Genomic DNA, 23,189 nt, shown 5'->3' on the forward strand with positions numbered 1-23,189 from the left:
AATTTCCTAAAAATTAAATAAGACATGAGATTAATACTTGCACCAAGATCACAGCTTTATCAATTTAACAATTGCCTATTTTACAAGGGATAGTGAAACTCCCTGGATCCTTAGAATTCAAAGGCAATTTGTTTAGGATAATGGCACTACATTCCTCATTAAGCATCACTTTCTCATAATCCTCCAACCTTATTTTCTTAGACTAAATCTTCTTAAGAAACTTGACATAATTAGACATCTATGTCAATGCTTCTGCAAAACATACATTGATATGCAATTTTTTAAACGCTTCAAGAATTTTAGAAAATTTTTATCCTCTTGGTGTTGCTTGAGTCTCTATGGAAATGGTATAGGAAGCATGTAAGGCTTTAATGGTTTTGAGATTTTCTCCTTTAACTTCCCTTCTCCCTTCTTCCTTCTTCTTATTATCAACAACTTCTTTTTCAACTTTCTTTCCCTTCTCTTTCTTTTGTGGTTCCTCCAATTGCTACCCACTTCTCAAATTAATTGCATTACATTGCTCTTTGGGATTAGTCTCTATGTTGCTAGGCAAATTACCTTGATTCCTTTCAGATAGCATGCTAGTTATTTGCCCAATTTGCACCTCTAAATTCTTAATAGTAGCTTACAGATTTTGTGAAGTCACATTTTGATTCTAGAAGTTCATCTTAGTATCATTCATGAAATTTTCAATTAACTTGGCTAAATTTGCCACTATATCCTCCAAACTTGATTTCTCCTCTTGGTGTGAGAAACCAGGTGGTGCTCTTCTCTAATAGTTAGGCTGCTGATGTCGTTGTTATTGTTATTGTTGTTGTTGTCCTCCCCATAAAAAATTTGGGTGATTCTTCCAAGCAGGGGTGTATGTATCAGAATATTAATTATTTTGTTTTCCAGAATAGCCCACATATTGAGCTTGCTTTTACACTAGTTGGAAGAATGACTCATCAATATAGCAGTCCCTTATTACATGTGGCCCAGCACAGTTCTCACATACAGGTGTTCTAGTGCTAGTGGTAACTGCATTCATTGACATCATGTCCAATCTTTTGGAAATGGAATCCATTTTGGCATTCAGTGTAGTAATGGAGTCAACCTTATGAACTGCAGCAGCTCTCCTTATTGTGTTCCTCTCATTAAGCCATTCATAACAATTACCTGTAAACTATTCCAACAGCTTATAACCCTCATTAATTGATTTCTCCAATAGAAATCCTCCTGCTGCGGACTCTACCTTGCTTCTAGTGTAACCATTCAACCCATTGTAGAAACTCTGAATCAACAACCATTTAGGTAATCCATGGTGTGGACAACTTCTCACCAAATCCTCAGATCTGTCTTCATAAAGTGTTTCCATATCCATCTAAGAAAACATCTGGATATCATTTCTCAGCTTCATAGTCTTGGCTAGAGGAAAGAACTTAGCCATGAACTTTTCTGCCAAATCTTCCCATGTTGTGATAGACCCAGGAGGCAAAGAATTCAGCCATGCTCTTGCTCTATCCCTTAATGAAAATGGAAAGAGTCTCAATCGAATGGCATCATCTAATACTCCATTAAACTTCAATGTATAACAAACCATGAGAAAACTCTATAGATGGACATTAGAATCTTCATTTGTTATGCCTCCAAACTGACATGCAGTTTAAACCATCTGAATAAGAGCAAGCTGCAGCTCAAAATTATTAGCTTACACTGGAGGTCTTGCAATGCTATTAGTAGAACCAAACACTATTGGCCTTATGTAATCCTGCAAAACCCTCTTTTAATGCCTTTGAACTTGCGGCTCTTGTTCATCATCCACCACTTCCTCAATCACAACTCTAGGATTAATGTCATCCATTTCAATATTAGCCTTTTTTTTTTCAACCTTCTTCCTTTCTCTAGCTTGTTTTCTATTTTCATTACAAGTTCTCTCAAATTAAGGATCAAATTACAATGCACTTGAGTCAACCAACCTTCTCATAAACTACCTGCAAATAACCAAAGCACAAACACAAAAATTAAAATCAACAAAGTAAAAATGCCTAGATTACTAATAAAATCAACTATTTTGATATTAAAGTTGCCAATTCCCGACAACGAAGCCAAAAACTTGGCATGCGTCTGTAAGTGCATAGAATCGCGCAAGTAATATAGTATGAGAAGATCTCGTTCCCATGAGAATTATCTTTAATTATCAAAATTTATGTTAATTTTACTAATATCTAGACGATCGAATCAATTTGAATGAAAAAAAAAATTGTAACAATTTAAGCTAAGATTAACTACAATTAAACTGAAATTAACTTAATTGAAAATTAACAAAAGAAACAAAGATAAGAGTTAAAATTCAATTAAAAAAAGGCTAGAGATTTTGACTTCACTTGACCCATTATGCAATTTTATTCAATTTCATCACACCATCAATTTAACTATCTTAGCAAGAGTAATAACATAAAAATATCCAATAATCCTTTTGAGACATTATTAAACTTTCAATTAACCAAAATAACCCAAATTTCCCAATAAGAATTATTTGATTAACCAAAGCATTGAAAATCCAAGTTAACAAAATACCTCGTAGTAATTAGCCTTAGTTTCCACTCTTAGCTAAATAATTAAATTAATGGTTGCTCTAACAAGACTCATAAAATGCTTCCCAGCCAAGTTGTGAATCAAGGATCATTCGAGTATTATTTCAACACCTAAAAGCATTAAAATAAAAAATAACCATTAATTGCTAAAATAGAGAAAATGGATCAAAATTGATAAATCACTTAGGTCAAGCTACATCAAAATCTCTAGCTAAAATATTTAGCTACTCATCATGTCAAAACTCAAAACAACCTTAACAAAATTGTATTTAAACATAAAAATAATAAATGAATCTCTAAACAAAGGTAGAAGGAAAGAAAAGAAAGAACTCCAAGAAGCTTGAAGACTTGATGAAAAACACTTCTCCAATCTCCTCAAAACTCCTCCTCCAAAAGCCTTTCTCCAGCTCCAAGATACTAATTCTAGAGTGTTTGGATGATAAAAACACGTTTCTCCCTTCATCCCAATGCAGAAATCCTCAACAACCCCCTATCTTGGACTCTTCTCCTTCTCTTGGTGAGGTGTCACAAGCTCATTGGGAGAGAAAATATCCTTAGACATCATCTCACAATTAGCCATGTGTATAGAGATGATTCCTATAGCTGGTCATGTGCCTTTCTTCAATCCCACGACTAATAGTGCAAGTTTCTTCAGTTTAGCAGGCAACTATGAGAATCTCACAGTTGGTGGTAAGATCTTTTGCCTATATTAGACTTTCTCTATTTTTCATCATTTTTTCACCAATTCTTGCATAAAGCAGATAAACTTCAATTACACAAAATAAAATTACTTTTAACTTAATTAACTATAACATGTAAATAAAAAATAATTAAAAAATTAAATATTTATATGAACTAATAAAATTTACTCTATGAGTATACTATATATCAAAGCTTTTTGGCTCCACTGATGTTCTTGGTTATTAGGATCAAAAGATACAGTCATGCACCATCCATATACAGCATAAAATTGTTATGACTTACAAGTCTCAAATAATATTTTATTTTTTTTCTCACTTACCTAGAGTGACAGGCCACTATTTAACAGATTCCACATTCATATAACTGCACGTGATTAATTCGGACAAAATTAAATTGAAGTTGAAATGTGTAGGATTAATTACTCTTAGTTAAACGTTTAGCATTTAATTGATTACAAATGAAATTAAGTGGTCACATTGAGTACCGAGTCAAAATTTGAACATTTATTTGAGCATTTGATCATTTATAAATGAAATTGTATAAAATTTATTTCATTTATAAATAAATATTAATGGATTTAGATTTTTATATGCTTGTATCAAAATAAAACCATTCAATTTGATTATATTTAAGAACCATAACCACTAAAAAAGAAACAAAACCATGGCATTTTATTTGGATCGGGTTGAATTAAATCTGTTTGTTTTTCCTTTTACATATTCCTAATTTTTCTAACTTTTTCATCTTCTTTTTCTTTTTCTTGGTCTTTTATAATTTTTTTCTTCTTTTTCCCTTTTTTTTTTCTTGAATTCTTTTAGCCATAGCTCAGCCAAGGCCCTGAATCTTGCAACAAGTACTTGGTGAACTCTGATATTAAGGAAAGAAATGCTGCTGGCAATCCATATATTACGGATAGTTCAAACGGAGAAGCCAATCTACCCAGCCTCTGAATCATCCCCAGGCAGCTCTGCAATCTTTGTGGAGCTGGCAGAAGTGAGTTGAAATGTAGAGCTATTATACTGCTGCACCACCAGGACAGATGCCGAAGTTGAAAAATCATTAGAAGTCAAGAGGTTGCCTACAGGACCCAGTTCAGGACATTCAACCCTTTCAGTCAAAGCTGCAGCTACAGGACCCTCAGGCATTCGACCTACAACGAACAGATTGCAGCGACAGAACTCCTTAACTACTTCAATAATTTCTTTTGCACTATTCACTTCTCTCTCTTCAAAAATGACAGAGTCGTCATCTGAATTCTTCTTGAAGCTAGCTAGAAATGTTTTATCAGCTGATTCCGATGAATTACTAGATTCCTCAACTATATCAATTTTGACCGTCTGCCGCATAATATCATTGCTTGCTGTGAAGTGAATGATAATTAAACTGATTCCTGGGTGCTCAGCCATTCTGGCTCCATAAACAAGGGCTTCACGATCATCATGTCCCCCCAAAAATAAGACAGTTACAGTGTAGGAAACATTGCTTGCAGATACATGTGTGCTTCCACCCAGCCCACGATCCACCAAAATCCCAACTGAGCATGGAGCGTGCTCAAGAACCCTCATATTGACCCAACGAAATTCATTTCTAGTTGTCTCTAATGTCCCATCCAACCTCTGATGCTTGTGGAACGGGAGGATTATAATTGCAGCCCTTTTCCTTTCCGCACTGGCGCAGATATCCTCGTGCATATCATGCATTGCTGAGATTGCTGTCATTGGACGAATAAACACACGGCTCAGCTGCCTAAAAGCCTCAAAAGCAACAACTACTTGGTTGGTATCAGACTGCTGCAACTTATTCCAAAAGGGAAGTCCATTCTTTCTTGCCTTATGGACCATAAGGATTGCAGATGTCCTCTCAGAAAGCTCCATAAGATGCAGCGCGTAGACACATAGCCCCTGCCTCTTCTCAGTTCCACGTGAAGCCTCAATGAGATTGATAATTGTAGGAATGTTCATTGTACTATGGAAACATGCCAAAATTCGAAGCTGATTGTCTGGGTCTTTTCTCTCAATTGATCTGTGCTTGTAATCAGCACTCATCTTTTGTTTAGCCGGCTTATACACTGCTAAGACTATAGGAGTTGTGATAAAGGTTGTGAAGATAGCCATTAGAACACAGATAGCAAATGTTTGATCATTCAGGACCTGCAAGGTATCAGTTTAAAAAAATTACACTCATGAATTGGAGATGTAAGAACAAATAACTTTAATCAATAAATTTCTGAATTTGAATTTACCTTTCGATCTTTACCTATGTTGAGGACAATGAGCTCCACCAAGCCTTTAGTATTCATCAAAAACCCCAGAGTTATAGCTTCCTGAACAGGAATTCGGCATAACAGAGAGACAAATACAGTCCCAATTATCTTTCCAAAGCAGGCTGTACATATGACTAAAACAAGTAAACCCCATGATTGAGCACCTCGAATTGCAGCTACATTGGTCTTCAATCCGCTAGAGACGAAGTACAACGGGAGGAAGAGACCGGATACAAGATCTTCAACTTTTTCAACAAGAGCACCAGCAAATGGTCCCTCTTTTGGGATAAGAACTCCAATTACAAATGCACCAAAGAGGGCATGAATTCCAATAGAATCAGTGCAGAACCCTGCTGCCAAAACAATAGCTAATGTAGCACAGACATAAATTTCATTTACTGGCTCACCCTGAGGACAACGATGCGCCATCCATTTAAAGACAGCGGGGATAACCGCTATGCAACAGATAATAAATCCAACCCCAGACAAAAGCACCCATAAAGATGTGAGGGGTGAATGCTCAGATCCAGAGAGGGCAATGGCAAGAGCAAGTAAAATCCATGCTGCAATATCATTTACGGCTGCTGCTGTCATTGCCATTCGACCAACATCAGTGGTTAAAAGCTTGAGTTCTGCCAAAATACGAGCCAAGACAGGGAAAGCAGTGATTGAAAGGGCCACTCCCATGAATACAAGGAATGGAGCTGCTTTAACACCTTCAGAGATAGTTTTACGGAGTAAAAATGATACTCCAATTCCCAACAGAAAGGGTAAGCTAATTCCTGCAACAGCTATGCCTAAAGCCTTTTTCCCCGTCCGTTGGAGGGACTTCAGATCTAACTCAAGGCCAACAAGGAACAGAAAGAAAAGGAGACCAAGATTGGCTAAAGTATCTAACACTGTGAGGCTTCTGGATGGGAAAATACTATTGAGATAGTGCTTGTTCCGACCCAGAGCTGATGGTCCCAGCAGTATGCCTCCCTATTCAAATAAGATTACAAGTCAGAAACCTTTTAATTTACATAAAGCCATGCGCCCAGTTTCTTTTGCATAGAAGTGGAAATATAATAAAATGCATAACACACTTTATGTATCCGCAATGATTTACCAATTATATATCCATAACTTTTTGTAGCATCCAAGTTGCTTTACTGATGCTTTGCATTAGAGATGCAAAGAAAGCATACATATACCATTCAAATTAAAGAACTAATGAATCATATAGAAAGCGTTTTAGTTGGACCGTGAACGAGGAGATTTCCTAATGCTTGCTGGTTTAGTGGAATTGAAATTTAGAAAAGGAAATAACACATGTAATTGATATCTAAATGACAACAGCAGATACTGCTGGCTGTGGATTGAGGTGTGAAGTCAAAAGTGCTGGTTGTCTGCTACATCCTTTCTACAAACACTCGAGATTGAAGCTACTTTAAATCAACTCATATGGCTTGTGAGCTTGTATCCATTTTTCTCCTATCTTGTCATTTACGGATTTCAACATCTAGTTTTACATGGTCAATTTAAAGAATGGCATGAAATCAACCTGTCCAGGAGCCAAGAATCATTAAGAGTGGAAATTGCAGGATTTTCTGCTTCCCCAATTATACAGAATTCTATTTTTAAAATCACTTTAAATCCCCAAAATTTCCCTGTTCCACTTACCGGTTAACCCGATTAAAGTCACTCAACAGAAAAAAAAAAAAAAAAAAAAAAAAAAGAGGAAAAGAAGGAACTTTGTGGGCTTCACTCTCTACCAAAATAAAGAAAGCGGAATTGTAAGTGGAAAATAACCGTAGTTTTCTCTGTAAATGTATGATGTGCTGTGATATTGTCGTGGCATTTATAATATGAAGATACAAAGCAAGTGGAAAATCTAAACCCATCAATGTGGCCACCATATTTTTGAAGGTAGATGTAGTGTAGGTGAAGGGGCCATTATGGGAGTATATAGTTGATTAAATAAAACGTAACATCATTGAACATGCTTGATAATATCAAGAAACAAAGTATACATGGAAAAAGTGAAAAAGAACTGCAACTGACATAAAAACAGATGTAAAGGAGGAGGGAGAAGGGACATACAACAATCTCAGCGATGACACGCGGCTGTCGCAGTGGCCTTAGAAGAAAAGCAAGAATACGAGTGAGCACAACCACTAGAACAATCTGTATGATGGCAAGTGGCAGTGCAAAATCAATAGGATTATCCCCCTGGAAGATCCCGTTGGATGTAGCTTTCATGGGTGTGGGACACGATGCTTCTGTTGCATTGGAAGCCATTTTTTCTTTTTTTCTTCTTTCAAATGATCACCAAGAAACACAGAAATTCACTGCAAGAAAAAGATTGATTTCTTAACTGAATGCCTTAATCAACCTGCACGAACATATCCCATAAATCTTTCACGGTTAGATGGATGGAAGAGTTGGAAATTTTGACTTTTCATCTAAATATAATTAGGCGAAGCTTTTCAGGGCTACTTTCATGTTATCCTTGCTAACATAAGGCTACCTCTCCAAGATTTATAAGTAAAACAGGATAAAAAATGAACTCGCATTATTCAATTCTTCCATACCTATTTATAGAAAGTTCTACCCTAATTTTTTGTTTTTCTTGAATTTTTATGTTCTAATTAAAGAAAAGGTTTTAAATTTTATACAGATGAAAGTAGACCTTGTTTATTTTCTAAGAAGAAACCGAAAATTGGATAAGTTCATCAAATAATTGTACATTTTTTTTTATCTTTCAATTTCATCAGTTTTAGTTTTAAAGAAGCAATTGCTAAGAAATTTGTGAAGCAAATATATTATATAAAAAAATCCTTAGAAATTAATAAGCATTACATGGAGAAAATGAAGAAGAAAGGTGGTATATTGACTTAAAAGGGCCACGAAACCAACTTTGATTCTCAACTTGTTGGCTTCCAATCCTACCTAAAGAGCGAAAAAATTGACTATTGTGATAGTTCTTGTATGGTAGGCTTGATTCAGTTCAAATATGTAACTCTAATGTGGATGCTTCTAGGGGAGTCATCCACTGACAGACAGATCGCATCCCACTTCACCCCATCATTTTTTAGCACTTATCAACCTTTAAATAAGCATAAAACTATACATTAGCCTACACCTGCACGTCTATGACCAAAGCAAAAGACTATTTAAAGTTATAATAGTAGCACAAGAAAAGAAAAAAGGCAGAGAGACAGGATTCCAAAGATTTTGCGGGTCAACGTGGCATTTATCGGATTCGATGAGCGGGAATTTTCTACCGTGGATTCCATGGTCAGCTGTTTCTTACACGAGCAATAGGGACCGGAGGGCATATATGTCATTCCAAAAGTTTCCATTCAACGTTCATTAATTTGAGATTTTATAATTTGAAAATTACTCCAGTTGAATTTTCTATGAGATTTCTAATCAGAAGCGCGAAAGGTGTGCTCTGCGGGATGATACAAAATTAAGAAATTAAACATTGTTTTGCTTTGTGTTCTGGGTAGCAGGAGGATTCTTTAATTTTCCTTTGTGTGGCGTCATGATGGGACGTCTGAATAGTTCAACTCGAATTATTGGTGACGGCCCATTACAAACTGAATAGTTCAACACCTTCAAAGTTTAAGCTAACACGCACAACACAAATTCATTCGTCCCATATACCGTCAAAAATTTTCACTTTGAAATGAATTTTACTTTTCAAAGAGAAGAAAACAACAGAGAGAAAGAGAGCAAAAGTATCATTTTCACATGCACAAATACTTTGGAATCACGAAATTAACTTTAAAGAAAAGTGGATCTAACATGGGTAATGTCAAATTCTAAGCTTTTTTCTTTGAAAGAAAGGGAGAAGGGTGGGGAGGGAGAGAGGGAGGAGGAGGGGAATGGAATCACCTGAAATTGCTTCGTAGGCAAGAAAATGGCACCCGATTTCTTTAATCGTCTTCGTTTTCTCTTCATCACTCTGTTTGTTCCTCCTTTCAAAAAATCAAGAAGAAGAAGAAATGGGAAGATTTGTAGACATATGGAGAAGCTTTGAAGAAGGTGTGAAGAGATTGCGGAGTGATACGGTTAAGGACCGCAAAATGAGCAAATGCCGTAAGTGCTATCGGCATCGACAGTGAGTCTCCTATCTCAAAATTACACTGCTACCCATCCAAGTCTAGCATGAATTAAACAAGGACTAGACAATGCTTTTTTCTTCTGTTTACCAGATAATTATTGTACACACCCAAACCCCAGCACTAAGAGATAATGGGGGAAAAAAAATTAATTTTTTCTTAAATTTGAAGAAGTGATATCCATGTAATATATTATATGTATAACGAGTGTACTGAATATATTTTATTTTTATTAAAAATATAAAAAAAATAAATTTTAGATAATTATATAACGTATTTATACTTCAAAAATATTAAATAATTATTTTCTTCTTTTTTTATTTTAAAGTTTTATACATCAACTTAAAATTTATTTTTATTAAAATTAGTTTTTGAAGAAAATATTCTTTGTTAGATAGATTAACATAAAAAAAAGGATTATTTCTAGATTTAGAAATTAGATATAATTTTCAAAATTGTATCATGTATTTTAGTTATGACATAAAAGTTATATTTTGATTAAATTAGAACCATGTAGTTTTATTATGTTATATTGTCTTTAAATTTGTTAAAGGAATGCCAACAATTTGTGGATAAGCACAAAATTTTTTATTCTTATACAATGATTTAATAATTATGATTTATGTAATTCTTACCTACACTCTCACCTAAATTAGTTATTTTTATTAAAATTATAGTGAGTCTCATATTACAACACATATTTATAATTTTTTATTAATTAAGTGTTTATATATTTTAGGATAAGTAAGAAATTTCCTTATGCTTTAATTTTTTATAGATTGCTTTACATGACTTCCACTATATTAAAAAATTTTAGTCTAACTGATCTTCAACTACAATTGGTAGAATAAAAATAATCAAAATCTACATCTAGAAAAAAAAAATCAAGAAAATTAGAAAATTATGTCATGATGACCAAATTAACATTTAGAATTATTTATTTATTTTTTGTGCATTTAATTAACTTTCTGACATATTGAACTTTTTGAATCATAAAAAATGCCAGACCAATAAAAATTAGATGACTTTATTGGTTTGTCCTACTTTTTCTAGATGTTTTGATAGGCTAGCGCACGTTTCTTCTCTCATATTAAAATAATAAATATCTTATAATTCATAGAATAATTAAATTTTTATGGGTATATAATATATTAAAAATTAAATTTATCGAAAATATTTTATAATTTTTCTTCTTGCTGGTGGTAATATCTAGAAAATACATGTCTGTCAGATTATTGGAAAAAAAATTATATTTAAATGTATAACTTAAAAAAATGTATAACCACATGACAATTGTGAGTTTTTATTGTCAAAGTAAAATATAAATAATTTGATAAACCCATCATGTAAGTACTGCGTATATTATAATATAACAAAATGGAATCTAAAAAAATGCAAAAGTAGTTGAAAGAACACATAAAGAAATATAAAATAATCAAATAATTAAATTAATTTCAGCTATCCAATCTTGATTTTTATAAATAAAATTTAATAATAGATTTACGTAATTTATCCAGATAATTTTATAAATATAATTTGATTTTGTAGGTTATAAATATTAAATTTAATTATTTTTATTAATTCATAAATTGTTCTTCTATTCGTAATTTTATATAAACTCTATTATAAATAAATTGAATAAATATATTTTTTTAATTTTGATATTTTTTCATATTAATTTCTAGTAATTCTCTCTTTCTTTCTTTTTTAAGTTGATTTTAATTGAATAAATCTTGAACACTATATTTCATGAAACCTTCATTGAAAGGATTGACCATATATGACTATTTTACTTTTATAAAATTAATAAATTAATTACAGAATTTATAGTTAAAATTTTCTGTTAATATACTATTATTTAACTTAAAGTGTGTGTATATTTATAGAAAAATTATAAATAAATAAAAATATTATTCTTTTTTTAATAATAATAATAATAATAATAATAATAATAATAATACCCAAAGTTTAATTCTAGCTAATGTCAATGTTTTATTTATTATTGACTTATAACTACTAAGAACGAAACTATCATTAAAAAAAAAGCACTTTTAACATAGGTTTATGTATTTAACAAATTTTTAAAAATAAATTATAATTTTAATTTCTAATAAATTCCTAAATTAGTTAATACAATCCTATGGTGTATTTTCAATTATATTTATTTATATTACAAATAAATTAAAATTCATAATCCTAATTTTATAAATATTTCTAAATATATAATATTAAATAAATTAAAATTTTAATTCTATAAATATTTATAAATATAGTCATATTTTTTGTTTGAAACAATATATAATATACGATATCGTTTAAATTGGAATTTTTGTAGGCATGCATGCCATGAACATGATTTTTTTTAATGTCGCAAGGGTTTTTGCGATCGCTTGGACGAACACTCACCGAAGTGGAAAAAGTAAGGAATTGCCACTTTAATTTTGAGGGAAATTAAAAAAAATCATTTGTAATAAAAATTTTAAAAGGAAACCACTTCGAAAACAGAAATTCTAAATTCGGGGTCCGTATGCGGGTGGGGAAGGTGTTAAGCACCCCACCTCGTCCCTTAATGAGAGTAAGCAGATTTAATATTATACTCTTTATAAATTAAAATTGATAATTAGGGGGTCGGGATGACAATGTTAATCATTTGTATAGATAAAAGGAATGTTTGATATTTCACTATTCAAGGCTGCTCCAGAACATGAGTGCATGAGATGACCCTTAGTGAGTAGGCGTCAGGTAGCGGATCTTTGTTTGGGGGTTACTTCGTATATTATGATATCTTAATTCGGGCTTTAGTTAAGAGAATTCAGGTAAGGACTTTCTCCCGATCTCTTAATGTATTTCGTTTAGAGTTTTTAAGCGAAGGATTTCGAATAAAAACTCTCCTCCGATCTCCACATATTTTATTAAAATTTTGGTTGAGAATCAGGTCAGAACTCTCCCCCGATCTCTACACATTTTATTAAAATTTAGCTGAGAATCGGGTAAGAACTCTCCTCCGATCTCTTAGAATATTTGATTTAAAGTTTAAGTGGGAGATTTCGGATAAGAACTCTCCTCCGATCTCCGCCTATTAAAATTTTTTACTGTGAATCGGGTAAGAACTCTCCCCCGATCTCTTAAAGTATTTGGTTTGAAGTTTTAAGTGAAGGATTTCGGATAAGAACTCTCATCCGATCTCCACATATTTTATTAAAATTTTGGTTGAGAATCAGGTAAGAACTCTCCCCCGATCTCTACACATTTGATTAAAATTTGGCTGAGAATTGGGTAAGAACCCTCCCCCGATCTCTTAGAATATTTGATTTAAAGTTTAAGTGGGAGATTTCGGATAAGAACTCTCCTCCGACCTCCGCATATTTTATTAAAATTTTGGTTGAGAATTAGGTAAGAACTCTTCTCTATCTCTACACATTTTATTAAAATTTGGCTGAGAATCGGGTAAGAACTCTCCTCCGATCTCTTAAAATATTCGTTAGGATCGCATATCATGAGGACTTTGAACTAAAGATTCTAGCTGAGCTGGGGCACAAGAAACCGGTATAGAGCTTCTCCTAACCCACAGAGCCTTATAACTAGAGGGTGAATACAAAACCAAACTTCTCACCGATCTCCTATGTGATCGCCTTATCAGAACTCTTTGGTTAGCAATATCCGATCTCTTTTAGTTATTAGTTCGGGGCTCGATCCTATCTCGATTCCCGCTGTATTATGTTATCTCCTGGGCTCATCTCATAGCCCGACCTCATTACTTATTTGTTTGATTTACTATTTGACCTATTGTTACACCTATCCTTTTTGTCATTTTTATTTGATTGAAAATTCTCACAATGGAACATTCCTGCTTACGTTCTTTTGAGTACTTACAAGCTGCCTGTGAATTAAACGTCTACTCTTGAAGGAAATGATAAATAAACGAAGACACAGGAAATAACTGTTTGACTGGACAATCTATTTTGAGATTTTAATGCAATTGAACATAGAAGAAATTTCAAAAGAAAGCTGGAGGAAATAAACAAGGGTATTCGAAAAAATGATAGTTTAGATGCTTACCTATAGGGAGTTAAGGAGATGGATGGAATGACTCCAGAATCCTCAAGTATTGCAGAGCTGAAAGCTGTCAGCCAAAAGACTAATGCTTACTTCAGAGTAACGGGAACCAGGTCAAATGCAGTTGAGTTGAAGCAACGAGAACCAGGTCAGAATGCAGTTAAGCTTGGAGAATAATATACTGATGTTAGGGCAGCGAAGACGAAAATGTACGAAAAAGGAAAAATAGTCTCACAGAGTAATGAACAAACACTGAAAATGAAGAATTTCAGGGTCCAGAACTCCTTCAAAGAAGATACTTAAGAAAACTGGTTTCTAAAGTTTCTCAAAAGCTCAGAATGGCAAAGTAGTAAGACTGAATCAAATTTCAGAGTCTTTCCACTATAATCACCACCACCTTTTTTTGCCCGTCCCTTCTATAGTATTGCATGCAGGTATTTATAGGGAACGGGTGATCATTATAGAGGGTCAGGATCTCATCAGGGGAGATGGAGGGTTTAGATTCAAAAGGACACAATCCAATGCCTTAGAATTAAAGAGAATCAAAATGGAGGGTTGGGATTTTATTCAGAATATCCGTCCTTTCTTCTCTTAATCCAACGGCTTAAGGTCTTGCCTTACAATGTCACGACCCAACCTATGGGCCGGACCGGCACTAGGACCTGGGCCAGCCTAAAGCCCCAGAGGCCCGTAGTAAGCCTAACTATTCCTTAACCCAACTCTAAGGCCCATTTGGACCCAATTTCAAGAATTTAATTGGACAGAGTCCGGCCATAAAGTGAACCTTTCAACGGGGAGTTTTTGACTCACCCGACCTGTAAACACAATATATAATCAATTGGGGAGCTCAGCTCACCCTCCACACACTCAATGTCATAAAAATAAATGGGAGCTCAGCTCCCTCATCCAGTCTATCAAACATGCATATAATAATACGTTTACAGGTCCAACATGATAATTATATTACAGACCCAAATCAAATAAATACTTCTAACACATGCGAAAATTCTAAGAGTTAACAGGTTTATGCAAACATTAATAAACGACCTGCGAGGGAGAAAAGCAGGTTAACCTCAAAAATATCCTCCTATGGCCTGGAAAAATATTGAACAGGAGTGAGCGTTTGACTCAGAGAGTAAAATATCAATTTTAACCATAATCTCTATAACTATCTAAAGCTAATGCACCCTGTAGATTGAAATACAACATTAGCAATATTTTCACATCATAACAGCAAAATGGTAAATTTGGAGCATTCACACACCTAATAATATCAATCATAATATATGGGAGCTGATCCCCTATACAGCTCTCTTAAATCCAACCTGTGCTAGCGAAGAACTCAAGCCGGACTTTCTCTTAATAAACCAAATTGGGGTCCCAGCGAAGAACTCAAGCCTTGACTACCCCCCAAAGGACCGGGTCCCAGCGAAAATCTCAAGCTGTGTCTACCCATCCTGTCCATAGCCAACACCACATCACACGCACGCCAACGCACGCATACTGCTCTAAATTACCATAACAACATCCATGGCATTTTAACAGTTGTGAATGCAACATAAAACGTGCTTAGAGTTTAACTACACACACACACACACACACACACACACACACACACACACACACACACACATATATATATATATATATATATACACATTATGCATGGGCATGCTTGAACATATAATAATATCGAAATTACAATTAAAATTAATATTTTACTCACAGACTTGACAACAGTCACTGTGGCGGCTGGGAGGAGGAAGAAGGCTGTCCCGGCTCACCTGATAATTTTATTATAATTATTTAATACAATTGACTCAATGCAAATCAAGAAAAGACCAAATACGTCCTAAGTCGTGCCGAAAATCCGGCAGAGTCTCCCCTATACCTAGGACCTACCCAACCTGTAAAAAGGGCTCAAAACACACTTCTATATTCACAACCCATATATCTACAACTCAATCACATTACACAGCCCCTCCTAGGCCCATCCAAACAGTCATCCATCACAATATGAAAAATTTCAATTTAGTCCTTATAATTGACCCTTTTTGCAAAAACCACCCAAATAAACTCTAAAAATTCTAAAACTTTGCCCCGCGGGCCTTAGCAATATTACTAGGCTAATGCAAAAAGAATCATAATTTTCTGAGCTACCACAAATATTTTATGAATTTTTAATCCCATTTAAGCACTAGAAAATTATGAAAAAATAAGGTTCGGGTTTACCTATGTCGATTCCGACTCTGGGGACACACTCGGGACATCTGACAATGGTGGGGTAGCCAAAATCTCGATCCAATTCGGAGACTTTTTGGCGATGGTCTGTTCGGCCGAAATTCATGACCTGCATAACTGTCGAATTTCTGCGAATTGAAGATACCTACACGAAGCCCACAACACGGGGGTTAGTATAAAATTTTTACGAAATTTTCTAAGCTCATTTAATACTCGGAAAAACACTACGAAGTTCCGTGGGACCCATCAAAAAACGGTGTCAGAAAAATTTGAAATTTATATTGCCACAAAGCCCTCGACGTGTGGAGTGCTCTGATACTCTCGGTTTTCTCATGGGATTCATGGTTTGCGAGAAATCTAGCCCAAAAGTCAAAATGGGCTAAAACTTCCCGGACAAAAATTGGACAAACCGCGTGATGAATTTTAATGTTCTTGGTGTATTTGGAAAGCTTTCGAGGTATAGATGGGTTTAGACAAAAGACCCGGCCCAATCGGTGACCGGATTGGCCGAATTTCTACCGGGAAGACGAAACGGCGCGCGCGCGTCGGGTGTTCTTCGCGCACATTTTCTGGCCACCTGAAACGTCGACCGGCCGTGGGGAGGTGGTGGGGAGGCGCGCCGGCGAGGTGGGTAGGCAACGGCGCGGCCTGGGGGTGAGGGAGGAGAGAGAAAATGGGAGAGGAAGGGGAGAGGTTGGGCGTGCAAGTGAGAAGGAGGAAGAAAAAGAAAAGGGCTGGTCCGATTCGACCGGTCCGATCCGGTCATGTTCGATTCAGTCGGTTTGATTTAGGATACAAAATTTTAAATTTTTACTCTGCCTTGGAATCGAAAACAAGGCCCAAAAATTTCGAAAAAAATTCTAGAAAACTCAGAAAAATTCGTAAACTCTAAATATATTTTTAGTTTTGCCACGTAGTCTTTAAATTAATTTTTAAAAATCATCAAAGTTTTATATTTTCGGGAAATCAAACTCGATTTTGAAAATTCGAAAAATTTCAAATAATTTTCTAAAATTTAAATAAAAATATTAATATTACTCACAAAATAATAAATTTAAAATTTTGGGGTGTTACATTCTTCCCCCCTTATAGAAAATTTATCCTCGAATTTTTACACAAGGCAAAATAAGGTACTGAATTATACATTGAATAGATAAGGGTACTTGCTACGCATGTCCCACTCTGACTCCCAAGTGTACTCTTCCATTGACTGGCTCCTCCATAAAACCTTAACCATAGGGATCTGTTTTGATCTTAACTGCCTCACTTGATAGTCCACTATGGCTACAGGTTGCTCCTCAAATGTCAAGTTTTCTTTCAGCTCTACTACATCCGACTGTAACACATGAGAAGGATCAGGAATGTATTTCCTAAGCATGGACATGTGGAATACAGGATGAACGTGGGAAAGGTTGGGTGGTAACTCCAACCGGTAGGCAACTGCTCCAACTCTATCAGTAACCTCAAAAGATCCAATATACCGAGGTGCCAACTTGCCCTTCTTTCCAAATCTCATGACTCCCTTCATCGGAGAAACCTTCAGAAATACATAGTCGCCTACTGCGAACTCTACATCCCTCCATCTGGGGTCTGCATAACTCTTCTGCCTACTGAAAGCTATTTTCAATCATTCCTTGATTAAAGGAACTATCTCTGAAGTGTACTGCACTAGGTCTACATCATGCACCTTCGCTTCTCCCATTTCCGTCCAACACAGAGGAGACTTACACTTTCTTCCATATAGTGCCTCATAGGGTGCCATCCCTATGCTGGAATGGTAGCTGTTGTTATAGGCAAACTCCACCAAAGCTAGCTGATCATCCCATTGACCTCCAAAATCCAAAACACTCATGCGAAGCATGTCTTTCAATGTTTAGATTGTCCTTTCGGACTATCCGTTTGTTTGAGGGTGGAAAGTAGTACTAAAGTTCAACTGTGTGCCAAGTGCCTCCCGCAACTTCCTCTAAAACCGAGAAGTGAATTGGGGCCCTCTATCAGATATTATGGAAGCAGGAACTTCATACAATTTGACTATTTCTCGAATGTAGAGTCGAGCGTACTGTGCCACAGAATATGTAGTCTTTGCAGGCAAGAAGTGAGCTGATTTAGTTAGGCAGTCTACAATTACCCATATCGAATCATATCCTCGCGTGGTACGAGTCAACCCAGTCACAAAATCCATAGTAATCATTTCCCACTTCCATTCTGGGATAGGGAGCTCTTGCAGCTTCCCTGACGGTCTCTGGTGTTCAAACTTCACCTTCTGACAAGTCAAGCACTAGGACACAAAGTCTGCTATGTCTCTCTTCATGCCATTCCACCAATAGCTATCTTTCACATCATGGTACATCTTAGTGGAGCCTGGGTGGACATTGTACAGTGTATAGTGTGCCTCTCGCATGATTTCATTTATGAGATTGTTCACATCGGGCACACATATCCTAGAACCTTGCACTAGGGCGCCATTATTGGCAAATCCAAACTCACCACCTTCACCCTGCTGTACTCTTTCTATGATCTTCATCAATTATTGGTCTCTATGTTGGGAAACTCTAACTCTATCTCGCAGGTCTGGTCTCACTGAAAAATGAGCCAACAATAGCCCCTCATTTGAAAGATCTAGGATTAGACCTTGATCCATCAACTCATGTACTTCCTCAATCAACGGTCTCTTCTCCACTAATATGTGAGCTAAGCTGCCAGAAGATTTTCTGCTTAAAGCATCTGCCACTACATTGGCCTTCCCAGGGTGGTACAGGATGGTGCAATCATAGTCCTTCAGAAAGCTCCATCCATCTCCTCTGTCTCAAGTTTAAATCCCTTTGTTGGAAGATATACTTCAAACTCTTATGGTCGGTGTATATCTCACACACTTCACCATACAGGTAGTGTCTCCAGATCTTTAGTGCAAAGACTACAGCCACCATTTCCAAATCATGGGTGGGGTAGTTCTGCTTATGCCTCTTCAGCTGTCTTGAAGCATAAGCCACTACTTTTCCATTCTGCATCAAAACACACCCTAAGCCAACTCTGGAGGCGTCACAGTACACGGTATATCCTTCACCACTCATCGGTAGTGTCAACACCGGGGCGGTGGTTAGACACTCCTTAAGATTCTAGAGACTCTCCTCACATTCATCTGTCCAAATGAATAGAGCATTCTTCCGAGTTAACTTAGTTAGGGGAGCTGCTATCCTGAAAAAATCCTGCACAAAACGCCTGTAGTAGCCAGCTAGGCCCATAAAACTTCGCACCTCAGTGACTGTTGTAGGCCTAAGCCAATCAGTCACAGTCTCAATTTTCTTGGGATCCACTTGAATGCCTTCACTAGAAACCATGTGTCCCAAGAATGAGATGCTTTCTAGCCAAAATTCACATTTTGAAAATTTGGCATATAGTTGGTGCTCCCTTAAAGTCTGCAACATCATTCTCAAGTGCCACACGTGTTCTTCCTCAGTCCGAGAGTATACCAAAATGTCATCTATGAATACGATGACAAAACGGTCCAGGAATGGCTTGAACACCCTGTTCATCAAGTCCATGAAGGCTGCTGGTGCATTAGTGAGTCTAAAAGACATCACCAAGAACTCATAATGACTATATCTTGTCCTGAATGTTGTTTTGGACACATCCTCATTCCTGATTCTCAACTGATGGTAGCCTGATTACAGGTCTATCTTGGAAAAGAATCTAGCTCCTTGGAGCTGATAAAAAAGATCATCAATCCGAGGAAGTGGGTACTTGTTCTTTACTGTCACCCTGTTCAGCTGTTTATAATCAATACACAACCTCAAGGACCCATCTTTCTTTCTCACGAATAAAACAGGAGCACCCCAAGGTGAAGTACTCGGACGTATGAAACCCTTGTCAAAAAGCTCCTGTAGTTGCTCCTTTAACTCTTTCAATTCTGCTGGTGCCATCCTGTAAGGCGGCATTGATATGGGGTTTGTACCTGGCACAACATCAATGCAAAACTCTATTTCCCTTCCTGGTGGCAATCCTGAAAGCTCCTCAGGGAAGACATCCATGAATTCTCTGATAATAAGAACATTTTCCATATTGACACCTTCCACAGATGTATCTCTTACCAATGCCAAATACCCTTGACATCCACACTTCAACATTTTTCTCGCACTAATTGCTGACACCAAATTATATGGAGCCACGCTCCTGTCACCATCAAAGCTAAACTCTTCCACACCAGGTATGTGGAAATACACCTTTTTGTTCCTGCAGTCTAAAGTGGCATAATGAGTTACCAATCAATCCATCCCTAAAATTACATCGAAATCTATTACTGGTAGAGGAACTAAGTCTGCTGGGAGGATCTTTTCATCCACTACTACTAGGCTACCCGAAAAAACCATGTCTACATCTATGTTGTCACTAAGTGGGGTAGCTACAGACAAAGGACATTCTAAAGTTGTGGGGTTTCTACCCAATCTTATGGCAAACACTGGGGAGACAAATGAGTACATAGCACCCGGATCTATCAAAACATGAGCCTCATAGGAACAGACTAGAAGAATACTTGCCACAACTGCATTGGAAGCCTGAGCATCCTGGTGGGTCAGGGTGAAAACCCAAGCTTGACCCCTACCCTGGGTGGCAGAACCCTGATACTGACTTCTACCTCCTGATCTACCTCCAAATCCACGTCCCCCTTGTCCTCGTACAGTGGCATCGAATTGCTGCCATCTTTGGAAGCACCAGGATACAACTGGCAAGGAACATTTGCAACAGAACCCTGTGACTTATCTGTGGCTCGCTGAACATGGGGCATTCCCTAGCAAAGTGACTTGGTTGGCCACACCTGAAGCATACTCCTGAACCCATCATACAAGGTCCTAAATGTCCTCTTCTGCACTGTGCACAAGGTGCAAAGGAGGATCCTGAACCAGACCCAGAATCGCTGTATCCCGAACTATGACCACTGCTGGATCCGTACCCTGGCCTGAACCCTCGAGGTTTGTGTCTAAAACCACTCTTCTTATTCCTACTTCTTCCTCTGTAATTACTCTGGCCACCACTATCCAGAGCACCCAGGTGGGGAACACTTGAAGAACCCTCTGCTCTATTTTTCTTTGCCCTTTCGCTGTCATCCACAGCATAGCTAATCTCAATCTGTCTAGCTCGATCAACCACCACATCAAAAGACTGGTCCGACATCATGGCCAGGTTTGCATACCTCCTGTCAAGCCCCTTTAGGAACCTCTTCACCTTCATAGTTTCTATAGCTACTGCTGTAGGGGCATACCTGCTCAATTCCAGAAATTTTGTAGCATATTCATCCACAGACCTACCATTCTGTCTTAAGGCCTCAAAGGCCCACTGGTTTTGATCACTGAAACTTTCTGGTACAAACCGGTTGATGAACAGTTCCACAAACTGAGTCCACGACAAACCCTCCATCCGAGGTAATATGTAGTCATTCATCCATTGTCTAGGCCTAGGCCCCATGACATGCTGTATACACTCTATAAGTCTTCTATCAGTCAACTGCAATTCTGTTCCTGCCTGTCTGCAAGAATCCAAAAACCGATATGCATTGTCTGACATATCATAAGTATCGGGCACCAACTTCTTGAAATTGATTATCTATTTGTAAGGTTCCTCTCTTGGTGCGGTGGACTACAGCTGCTGGGGAGGGTGGACCATATACTGTGCCATCATATTGATGGTTCTCTGCAAACCAGCTAGAGTAGCTACCATTGGGTCCATGGGACCCTATGCCATAAAAGACTGATCCTGAATTAGTGGCAGCTGCTCTTCTACTTGAGCAGCTCTAGGCCTCCTACCCCACCTCCTCAGGGTAGGCGCCTCATCCTGTGCTGACACCTCGTCAGGCACATCTGGTTCTGGTGTAGTGGCAGCTCTCCTGCTTCTACGCATTTTCCTGAAATTCAGCAGCATTAGCCCACAAAATTCAAAACAGCATGTTACACAGCTCTATAGACTCATATTACACACAATTATATGAAGCAAAAACTAGAAGCAAAGATGACAATGCAAGACGAATGTGGACCCTATTTTCCGCATGTGACTCCTAGTAGACTCTTCCCAACACTTTAGACAAATATTCCCTATGAATTTGGAACTTAAGCTCTGATACCACATTTGTCACGACCCAACCTATGGGCCGGACCGGCACTAGGACCTGGGCCAGCCTAAAGCCCCCGAGGCCCGTAGTAAGCCTAACTATTCCTTAACCCAACTTTAAGGCCCATTTGGGCCCAATTTCAAGAATTCAACCGGACAAAGTCCAGCCATAAAGTGGACCTTTCAACGGAGAGTTTTTGACTCACCCGACCTGTAAACACAATATATAATCAATTGGGGAGCTCAGCTCACCCTCCACATACTCAATGTCATAAAAACAAATGGGAGCTCAGCTTCTTCATCCAGTCTATCAAACATGCATATAATAATACGTTTACAGGTCCAACATGATAATTATATTACAAACCCAAATCAAATAAATACTTCTAACACATGTAGAAATTCTAAGAGTTAACAGGTTTATACAAACAATAATAAATGACCTGTGAGGGAGAAAAGCAGGTTAACCTCAAAAATATCCTCCTGTGGCCTGGAAAAATATTGAACAGGAGTGAGCGTTCGACTCAGAGAGTAAAATATCAATTTTAACCATAATCTCTATAACTATCTAAAGCTAATGCACCCTATAGAGTGAAATACAACATTAGCAATATTTTCATATCATAACAGCAAAAAGGTAAATTTGGAGCACTCACACACCCAGTAATATCAATCATAATATATGGGAGCTGATCCCCTATACAGCTCTCTTAAATCCAATCTGTGTCAATGAAGAACTCAAGCCGGACTTTCGCTTAATAAACCAAATCGGGGTCCCAGCGAAGAACTCAAGCAGTGACTACCCCCGAAGGATCGGGTCCCGGTGAAGATCTCAAGCCATGTCTATCTGTCCTGTCCATAGCCAACACCATATCACACGCACGCCAACGCACGCACACTGCTCCAAATTACCACAACAACATCCATGGCATTTAAACAGTTGTGAATGCAACATAAAACATCCCTAGAGTTTAACTACATATATATATACATATAAGTGATGCATGGGCATGCTTGAATATATAATAATATTGAAATTATAATTAAAATTAATATTTTACTCACAGACTTGACAGCAGTCACTGTGGCGGCTGGGCGAAGGAAGAAGGCTGTCTCGGCTCACCTGATAATTTTATTACAATT

At 37.0% G+C, this 23,189-nt stretch overlaps 1 protein-coding gene across 4 annotated transcripts in view; it reads right to left on the minus strand.

The window, feature by feature from the left end:
* Positions 1 to 3,923: 3,923 nt before the first annotated feature.
* LOC110639257 (cation/H(+) antiporter 18) overlaps positions 3,924 to 23,189 on the minus strand; it is a 45,711-nt gene continuing 26,445 nt past the window's right edge. The window contains exons 1-4 of one of the 4 annotated variants that reach the window (XM_021790125.2): positions 9,424 to 9,800; positions 7,624 to 7,871; positions 5,521 to 6,522; positions 3,924 to 5,428 (exon numbers count right to left, since the gene is read on the minus strand). In XM_021790125.2, coding sequence (XP_021645817.2) covers positions 4,214 to 5,428; positions 5,521 to 6,522; positions 7,624 to 7,821 — 2,415 coding nt within the window. In that variant the 5' untranslated portion in view covers positions 7,822 to 7,871; positions 9,424 to 9,800 and the 3' untranslated portion in view covers positions 3,924 to 4,213. Of the gene's footprint in view, positions 5,429 to 5,520; positions 6,523 to 7,623; positions 7,916 to 8,472; positions 8,491 to 9,423; positions 9,801 to 23,189 lie in introns of those variants that run through there. The other 3 variants (XM_021790124.2, XM_021790127.2, XM_021790126.2) reach the window with 3 other exon arrangements.

Source organism: Hevea brasiliensis, chromosome 9 (assembly GCF_030052815.1).
Source record: "Hevea brasiliensis isolate MT/VB/25A 57/8 chromosome 9, ASM3005281v1, whole genome shotgun sequence".
Classification (NCBI taxonomy): Eukaryota; Viridiplantae; Streptophyta; class Magnoliopsida; order Malpighiales; family Euphorbiaceae; genus Hevea; species Hevea brasiliensis.